Source organism: Triticum aestivum, chromosome 3A (genome assembly GCF_018294505.1).
Source record: "Triticum aestivum cultivar Chinese Spring chromosome 3A, IWGSC CS RefSeq v2.1, whole genome shotgun sequence".
NCBI classification, from domain to species: Eukaryota; Viridiplantae; Streptophyta; class Magnoliopsida; order Poales; family Poaceae; genus Triticum; species Triticum aestivum.
This window is the reverse complement of record NC_057800.1, coordinates 91,471,776-91,482,043: the sequence shown is the minus strand read 5'-3', so window position 1 is coordinate 91,482,043 and position 10,268 is coordinate 91,471,776. Positions and strand designations below refer to the sequence as shown.

Sequence of the window (10,268 nt, the reverse complement as noted above, 5' to 3'; positions counted from 1 at the left end):
CAGATGACTCTAAGTCTCAATCTGGATACATATTGAAAGTGGGAGCAATTAGCTAGAGTAGCTCCGTGCAGAGCATTGTTGACATAGAAATTTGCAAAATACATACGGATCTGAATGTTGCAGACCCGCTGACTAAACTTCTCTCACAAGCAAAACATGATCATACCTTAGTACTCTTTGGGTGTTAATCACATAGCAATGTGAACTAGATTATTGACTCTAAGTAAACCCTTTGGGTGTTGGTCACATGACGATGTGAACTATGGGTGTTAATCACATGGTGATGTGAACTATTGATGTTAAATCACATGGCGATGTGATCTAGATTATTGACTCTAGTGCAAGTGGGAGACTGAAGGAAATATGCCCTAGAGGCAATAATAAAGTTATTATTTATTTCCTTATTTCATGATAAATGTTTATTATTCATGATAGAATTGTATTAACCGGAAACATAATACATGTGTGAATACATAGACAAACAGAGTGTCACTAGTATGCCTCTACTTGACTAGCTCGTTGATCAAAGATGGTTAAGTTTCCTAACCATAGATATGAGTTGTCATTTGATTAACGAGATCACATCATTAGGAGAATGATGTGATTGACTTGACCCATTCCGTTAGCTTAGCACTTGATCGTTTAGTTTGTTGCTATTGCTTTCTTCATGACTTATACATGTTCCTATGACTATGAGATTATGCAACTCCCGTTTATCGGAGGAACACTATGTGTGCCACCAAACGTCACAACGTAACTGGGTGATTATAAAGGTGCTCTACAGGTGTCTCCAAAGGTACTTGTTGGGTTGGCGTATTTCGAGATTAGGATCTGTCACTCCGATTGTCGGAGAGGTATCTCTGGGCCCACTCGATAATGCACATCACTATAAGCCTTGCAAGCATTGCAACTAATGAGTTAGTTGCGGGATGATGTATTACGGAACGAGTAAAGAGACTTGCCAGTAACGAGATTGAACTAGGTATTGAGATACCGACGATCGAATCTTGGGCAAGTAACATACCGATGACAAAGGGAACAACGTATGTTGTTATGCGGTCTAACCGATAAAGATCTTCGTAGAATATGTAGGAGCCAATATGGGCATCTAGGTCCCGCTATTGGTTATTGACCAGAGAGGTGTCTCGGTCATGTCTACATAGTTCTCGAACCTGTATGGTCCGCACGCTTAACGTTCGTTGACGATATAGTACTATGAGTTATGTATGTTGGTGACCGAATGTTGTTCGGAGTTTTGGATGAGATCACAGATATGACGAGGAACTCCGGAATGGTCCGGAAGTAAAGATTGATATGTGGATAGTAGTGTTTGATCTTCGGAAGGGTTCCAGAATTCATCGGAAGGGGTTCCGGATGTTTCCCGAAATGTTTGGGCATGAGAACACTTTATCTGGGCCAAAGGGGAAAGCCCACGAGGCTTTTGGAAAGTGCAAAAGGAAGTTTTGCGGAGACCAGAGGCTAGACGCCAGGAACCCTGGCGTCTAGGGGGTAGACGCCGGGAACTCTGGCGTCTAGCCCTCGAGTCCGAGAAGGACTCTTGCCTTTTGGGTGAAACCGACTTTGAGGAGGCTTTTACTCCAAGTTTCGACCCCAGGGCTCAACATATAAATAGAGGGGTAGGGCTAGCACCAAAGACACATCAAGAAACACCAAGCCGTGTGCCGGCTACCCCGTCTCCTCTAGTTTATCCTCCGTCATAGTTTTCGTAGTGCTTAGGCGAAGCCCTGCGAAGATTGTTCTTCACCAACACCATCACCACGCCGTCGTGCTGCCAGAACTCATCTACTACTTCGCCCCTCTTGTTGGATCGAGAAGGCGAGGACGTCACCGAGCCGAACGTATGCAGAACTCGGAGGTGCCGTGCTTTCGGTACTTGGATCGGTCGGATCGTGAAGACGTACGACTACATCAACCGCGTAGATATAACGCTTCCGCGAACAGTCTACGAGGGTACGTAGACAACACTCTCCACTTTCGTTGCTATGCATCACCATGATCTTGCGTGTGCGTAGGAAATTTTTGAAATCACTACATTCTCCATCAGTTTCTTGTGGCTGGCTTGGCGTTGTCGTGTGTGGCGACATGAGACATGCGCTTGAATGATGAGTGCATTTTGCATCATGTTTTCTGAAAGTGCGTTATATCGACTAGAGGGGGTGAATATGCGATTTTTATGAATTCTTCACTGAGGAATTTGCGGGTGAGAAAATTCCTGAGTGAAGAACTACTTGCAGCGGAATAAGTACTCAGAAGTAAACATAACAGAATAAGAGCATGGTCTTCATGATGAAATGAAAACAAGCACATAGTACAAAAAGCGTAAACACAGGATAAACAGAATGAAGACAAACAGGCTGAAGAAATTGAGCTGAGGAAATAGAGAAAGTCTTCAGCCAAAGTCTTCAAACAGATATGAACAAGCACACAACAGAGAGATGAGGAAATAGATGGGTTGAGGAATTGGAACCAGGTAGCTTGGTGAAGACAAGGATTTGGTAGACCAGTTCCAACTATTGTGGCAGTAGTACGTCTGGTTAGGGCAGCTAGGTATTTAAACCTGAGGACACACAGTCCCGGACACCTAGTCCTGAACACGCAACTCAGGACACTCAGTCCTCACCGTATTCCCCTTAAGCTAAGGTCACGCAGACCTCGCCAATCACTCATGGTAAGTCTTCAGGTGACATCCAAACCTTCACAGACTCGGTCACTCGGCGATCCACAATTTCCTCTTGGATGCTCTAGACCATGATGCCTAACCGTCTGGAAGATGCACAGTCTTCAAAGGTAACAAGTGTCAGATCCACGGATGATCAATCTCTTCAGTGATGCTTAATCACTTTGGGTTTGTAGGTGTTTGGGTTTGGGTTTTCCTCACTTGATGATTTTCACTCAAAGTCCTTGGAGGATGGGATGCTCTGAAATGACAAGTGTCAGTTTCTCTCGGAGCAGCCAACCAACTAGTGGTTGTAGGGGGCGGCTATTTATAGCCTAGGGAGCAGCCCGACATGATAAGACATAAATGCCTTTCAATGATATGACAGTTAGGTTGGTAAATATTTTGGGACAGCTGGCGCATAGCACATCAACGGTTGGAATTTTGAGTAGCAAATTTCTCAGGGCTATCACGTTCCTCACTGTGTAGGCAATCCGCACTGGCGAATTCCTAACTCCTCAGTCAGAACAAATTCCTCAGGGACCAGAAGAATTTCGTCTCCGTCACTGAAGAAATTGACTGAGCTGTATGAGATTTCCAATGACTTCACTCGAAGGGATTGGTAGATGTAGGATTTGAGTTGAGCATCACTTGGAAATTTTTCCTTAGTATTTCCTCGACCCCCTTTAACAGTACGGTGTTTTCTATGACTCAAAAAAGAGAAAATGAAATTATGAAAACAAAATTCTTCACGCTTCATGTTCCTTGAATGAATACCACGTCTTCAGGATCACACCAATTTTTTCACTTTCAAAGTTTTCAGAAAGTCTTCAGAAATCCAAAGTCTTCAGTCGAAGACTTCATTTTTAGGGGTCGACTTTCTCTGTAAATATCAAACTTCTCCTAAACTTATAGACCTGTGTATACTTACAAACGCATCAATCACTTAACCTATAAGTCTTCAATACACCAAAATCACTAAGGGGCACTAGATGCACTTACATTTTCCTTATCATTTTGCATTGTAGATGTATGATTTTTCGTATACTACAACATTCACGCGCCCCTTATTGACTAATTTCATCAGAATCCCAAAGAAGTAGGAGATTTCGAGCATTGATTTTGAAACACCTATTATTGGTGTAAAATATGCTAATTGGTCGTCATAAACCTCAATGGTGCATCGTCGGACAAAGCCTGTGCGCCACCAGTTACCCAAGCATTTAGATTTTCTGGGGAATTTGTTAAAATTTCCCATTCACCCTCTTGTGGTCGACAACTTTGATCCTACAAATTCTTTTTGTGCAACAAGAATAAAGTGATGAGAGTTTAAAAGGGGGAGTACAAAAACATGAGTATTTGCGCAAATTATTAGCATAGATTTTTCAAAGTCACCAGCTAATATGATGCGCTTTGTTGCATCATTGTTGGTGTATTCGAGAAGCAAACTTGGCATGCCATTTGTGAGTGTGGTGAATGAGATTTGTTTGTACCCAAAAAACGATCAGAAATAAAAAACAAAAATAACACAAAGCTAGTGTCGTCCCATGTGTCAAAACATTGGAAGAACTTTTGATAAATGTGTCAAAACATTGGATCAACAAAAATAAATGAACAAACAAGGTCGCCTTACCCTTCCCACGACAAATGTAAATAAACCCGATGACCCAATAAACCTAAAGAACTTCTGTCACAACACTTGCAGATAAGGCATGACATTTGCAGAAAAACAAAAAGATAGTCAGAAAATGACTATCAAACTTGGTTTGACAATGATCGCAAAAAGCAGGTCACTGAAGAAGTTTATTGCTTGGAATGCGGATTGATTTGCCATGGAAAAAACATATAAAAAAATGATGCTCAAAAGAAAATGGGTGGTACTTAGTAATGTAGTACTTGTGTAACACAAGTCTAAAACCTTCCGAAGCTCCTCTTCTGCTCCCGATTTCAAATGAGCTCGTGATGAAGGGTAAAACCCAAAAAAGAATGAAAAAACTAAAAAACTGAAGTTTTTTGTGATAAACTTTGACAAATTTTTTGACTGTTTGAAAATTTTCCTCATGCAATGACATTCGTGGAAGTCATGGCAGATTTTTTTAATTCCAAAATGCTTTAAAAAAAATACCCTCTCTGTCCGGGTTTATTTGGTCTCCTCTCATCTTGGGCTAAATTTTGATCATAGATTTAATTAATAAAATTTGAACTACATGTCACAAAAATTATACCATTGAAAGTCTCTTTCAAATACACTTTCAAAAGTATGCTTTTTTGTATCATGTAATTTACGTTTTGTTAGTAAAATAAATGGTGAAACTTGGTCTAATAAACCCAAACGGAGGAAGTAGCATTTTAGGACCATTGTTTTTTTACCACGCCTTCTACAAGTATTATTTCATGATAAATTTCTACAAGCACACAAAACATTTATCAGATCATCACCTATGTTTGAGGCCGTGTTTAGGCTTAAGTCCTCACTTGCTTACTGGGATAGGAGAGTGTGGTGATTTTCTAACCCGTTGCAACGCACAAACATATTACCTCTGTGGTAATTCGAATGCTATTATGTCAGCTGGCGGTTGTTTCGATGGACACAATAATTTCTCTCCCGTTGTAAAGCACGAACATACTCCCTTCATTTCAAAATATAATGCGCCCGCGCTTCCCGAGATCCAACTTTGACCATAAATTTAACCAACGAGATTGACTGCGGCGGGAGAAAAAATTATATAATTGAACACTTCATTTGAATACGAATTCACTGGTATAACTTTTGCTCCCGCCGTAGTCCGTCTCGTTGGTTAAATCTATGGTCAGAGTTGAAGCACGTGAATAGAGGAAACACTACATTTTGAAACATAGGAAGTATATGCTAGAAACAACAGAAAATAAACAATGAAATAGTGAACAGGGCCCACGCTCGACAGGTGGACGACTCGATCGTACCTTCGTCACCAGGTTGGCCACAACCGTGGATGCTGCTACGGCTCGATCTGAACCGTCGCAGCAACGCGACCAGAAGAAGAGAAACGCGGTGAAGTCTGGACCCGGCGAATCTCAGACTCATCTCTCCCTTCGTCTCGTCTCTCGTCACAAGAAGGGGAAAACAATCAAGCCACCGATCCCTCTGCCCAGTTTCCAGCTCGATTCCCCATTCCTTCCCACCAAATCCCCCATCCCCTCCACCGCGTCTCCCCCCTCCCCCCCCCAATAATCCTCGGTGGGGAAAAGCAGCACCGCGACCTCACCCGCCATCAATCCCCCTCTCACCCACCCGCCCGCCCGCGCCCCCGAGCCCAACCGACGCGGCGGCCCAGATCCAGATCCGGCGTCGGCGGCGGCCATGAACCCGTCGCGGTCCGCCCCGGCGTCGTTCCGGGACCGCACCAACGAGTTCCGCTCCGCCGTCGAGAGCGCACGCCGCCACGTCGCACCCTCCCCGGCCGCCGCGTCGGCCAGCGGCAGCGCCGGGCCCCTCGACGACTCGCGCTCCGCCGCGTCGGCGCACTCCGAGTTCAACCGCCGCGCCTCCAAGATCGGGCTCGGGATCCACCAGACCTCCCAGAAGCTCGCCCGCCTCGCCAAATGTATAACTAACTAGCTCCCCCCCTTTGTTGCATTTCCATTTACTCCTATACCAAACTACCTTCGTGTTTGCGTTGTGCCCCCTCCGGGCTGTTTGGTTGGGATCTCGGAACGCCCGAGGTGTAGACTGTAGAGCTCATGCTTGATTAAGTCGTAGCCTGAGGAGATGTCAACGTGCATGAATGGCCATGTATATAGTATATTGTACGAAGCATGCTTGTTTCTTACCTAGTGCTCCTATGACATTTGGATTAGATGCCTGCCATTTTTCTTAATCTTTCAGTGTTTGTGTACTTACTGAAATTGCGCTGCCATGTAGTTTGCTTTGTTGATATCCGGATGGTTGTTCTGCACCTGTTGCGATGATAGCAGTGATCACATCTGCCTCATTTTGTGCCTGTTTATGAATTACTACATCTGATATATTCTAGTACTTGCTAGTAAGATGCTTCTTTTGGCCATTACCATGTACTGAAGAATGAAGTTAGATAGAGAATAGCAGTCTCAATGGGATTATATGCATCAGCGATGTGCATGTGTATTGAATGTAAACTGGTACCTTGGTCTCTCAGTGATATATGAAATGTCTGCATATCTTCTCAAGTGCTGTGCAGTGAGGGCTCACTGATTGTTCCTTTTTTATAATCATTTGTACTAGTATGTATGCCTGTACTACTCATTCTGTTGCCACTTTTAGAGTGCTTGTCTCCGCTTTAGATGTCTTTGGTTGGTTAATACCTTCCTCAGAAGATTTGACTGCACTTTCTGCATTGCATTGCATTGGTAACACTGCATGAAGGTAGAAAATGTAGATAGATGTATGCCTACCACTGCCAAATGTGCATTGAACATAGTTTCTACTTATTTGCACCTTCTTTGTATTCATAAGCACTGGATGAAGCTTACCATTTTTTTATCAGTTTGGCCTCCCACCTAAGTAATATCTTAATAGCAGTGTGATGGCTTAGCTGCTTCCTCGCACTTTGATGCAAAGTTATTGGTTGTAAAATTTACAAGTACTATCAGTTCAAATTTTCTAAATGACCTCTTGATACTATTGACTGAGAAAGTAACATTCATAGTTATGTACTGCTTTTTTATTTCACCCGTCAGCAAGTTACCATATTGAACTATGAAGTGTTGATCTGGTAAGGTGCTGACTTGAGATCTAGTTACACTAGTACCAATTATGTCAACACTTGCTCTGTGTATATTTACAGTATAAAGTATGGATCGTTGCTGATTTTACAGCATGATTGTTTACAGTGGCAAAGAAGACATCTGTTTTTGATGACCCTACCTTAGAGATACAAGAGTTGACTGCAGTTGTTAAGAAGGATATTGGTGCTTTGAATAATGCTGTTATGGACTTACAAGTTCTGTGCAATTCACAAAATGAGAGTGGCAATCTTTCCAAGGATACAACAAATCATTCCACTACCGTTGTGGACAACCTGAAAAATCGACTGATGAGTGCAACGAAAGAATTCAAAGAAGTCCTTACAATGCGGACAGAGGTCAGATAAAAATAGTAAATGCTTTCCTGATTCAAATATATTGTCACCATGTTTCCTTTTTCTTTGGATAGTGTCTTCATTATAAATGGCACACTAAATGTGTTTCTCCCTGAATGTGCAGAATTTAAAGGTCCATGAAAACAGAAGGCAAATGTTCTCGTCCTCAGCTGCAAAAGATGCATCAAATCCATTCATTCGTCAGCGGCCCCTTGTTCCCAGAGAGGCATCCGACACTGCACCCCCAGCACCATGGGCCAGTGACTCTGCAACTACGCCATTGTTTCAGAGGTACCATTGCAAGCATTCAGTTTGATCAGTGTGTACTAACATTGTGAGCAGTTATGCACAACCACCTTAGCTTAGGCCTTCACATGCTATGCTAGTCAGAGATTGCACCGCCAAACGCTTGGTGCTTCTTATTGTTAGGTGTCTGTTTTGCAGAACATGACACTCCTAATAAATGGTATAGACGAAGTTTTGCAAAACAATTCCCTGCCCCTAATAGAGCCAGTAGTATTTTGAAATTGCACCTTTATTAATACTTATGAGTATTATGGGGTTGAGACCCTGAACCCTGATGCCCACGTGCCATGATGGAACCTTGACTGAATGGTGCCCAAGGAGAAGGAAGGTAGGAAAAGGATGTTGTCATGCAAGGGTAGCATGATAAAACAGTTATTCCATTTCTATATTAGAAATGCAATACTCCAAGGCTCATATAACTGTCTGTTAAACAATGGAATACTAAACCAACAAATATATACACGCAGATCTGACCTTAACGAACTAATGCAATCGAATTGGACTACTCTTGCGTTACTGTTGCTTAACCATATAAAGCTCTGCAAGTATTGCAGCGTGCTTCACGAGTTTGGTTTTGAATCTTCTGCTTCTGTTCACCAGGAAGAAGACTAATGGAGATCATGGAGCATCATCGTCGTCGTCGTCGTCTCCTGCTTTCATGCAGCAGCAGCAATTGGCAGTACAGCAGGATAGTTACATGCAGAGCAGAGCTGAGGCTCTTCAAAATGTGGAATCAACCATCCATGAGCTGAGCAACATCTTTACCCAGCTGGCAACCATGGTGTCTCAGCAGGGAGAGCTAGCAATCAGGTGAACTTTACGCAAACTAAGTTTGTTGTATGTATTTTCAGGAGTAGGCAATCTTAGACTTTGAGTCGTATTCATATTTCATTTTGAATAATTATTTACAGCTTCAAGATGTCGGACTTGATCACACCCTAGAGAATCCCATTATAATGCATTTTCTTAAAATAGTGATGAATCTTAGTTGTTTTGCATGATGGTCTCACTTGAGTTATCTTTAAATCAGAAGGATACATGGTACTCCCTCTGATCCATATTAGTTGTCGCTGAAATGGATGTACCTAGACATGTTTTAGTGTTAGATACATCCGCTTGAGCGCTGATTAATATGGATTGGAGGGAGTATGTAATGTTTGTGTAGGCGCTTCTCCTGATTTCTTAATTGACTACTTTAGTATGCCCCCTACCGCAGCACAAGATTCTGGTCCCTGATCTGTTGATCAAGTATTATTAAGCTAGCTAGGCATAAATATTCTTTATTATTCATGATAAAATTAGTTCAGATGGATTATCTCCAGTAGACTATGTTTTCTGTGCCAATACTCCCTCCATTCCATAATGTAGCGCATATAGATTTTCTGAAAAGTCAAACCTCATAAACTTTGACCAAATTTTGGGAGAAAAACATTTACATCTAGAATACAAAACACATATCATTAGATTCATCATAAGATGTAGTTTCATATTTTATATATTTGGTATTGTACATATAAATGGTTTTCTCTATAAACTTGGTCAAAGTTTGCAAAGTTTAACAAGTCAAAAAATCTATACGCACTACATTATGAAACGGAGGGAGTCCTTTGTTCATGGTAAAATTATCTCAGATGGAGGAGACTAGGTTTTGTGCGCCAAACTTAGTTCATGTTTTTCTTTTCTTTTATTCCAATTGGGTTAAGAGTCTTCCCTTAAATGTGTGCTCATGTGCTATGTATGGCAGAATCGATGAGAACATGGAGGAGACGGTAGCCAACGTCGAGGGAGCGCAGGGTCAACTCCTGAAGTACCTCAACAGCATCTCGTCAAACAGGTGGCTGATGATGAAGATATTCTTCGTGCTGATGGTGTTCCTCATGATCTTCATATTCTTCGTGGCATGATCCCCACCCCTTGTAACGCATGTTGTGTGCAAGTATATTCTTTAATTTTTACCGAACTACATACACCATGTACACAATTTTCACTGGGATGATGATGATGATAAGCGTCAGGCAGTCTAGTAGCCTCTGTGGTCATGTAAATTGGGAGGAGCATCCAGGATGGATCTGTTGTTACTACCGACCGGGCGGTGGTATTATATTTTTATTACAGTATGTTTTATGATACGGTCTCATGGCGTGCGGTGATATAGGTCGTGTAATCTTTGCTGAAAATGTTTGTTGCTG

General features: G+C 42.2%; 1 protein-coding gene across 1 annotated transcript; it reads left to right on the top strand.

Annotated features, from left to right (window-relative positions):
- Nucleotides 1-5,805: 5,805 nt before the first annotated feature.
- Nucleotides 5,806-10,208, top strand: LOC123060461 (syntaxin-32). The gene is made up of 5 exons (XM_044483190.1): nt 5,806-6,261; nt 7,526-7,776; nt 7,898-8,064; nt 8,680-8,889; nt 9,824-10,208. Exons 1-5 carry the CDS (start codon nt 6,018-6,020, stop codon nt 9,981-9,983), a joined length of 1,032 nt encoding a protein of 343 aa, XP_044339125.1. The 5' UTR covers nt 5,806-6,017; the 3' UTR covers nt 9,984-10,208.
- The last annotated feature ends 60 nt before the right edge of the window (nt 10,209-10,268 follow it).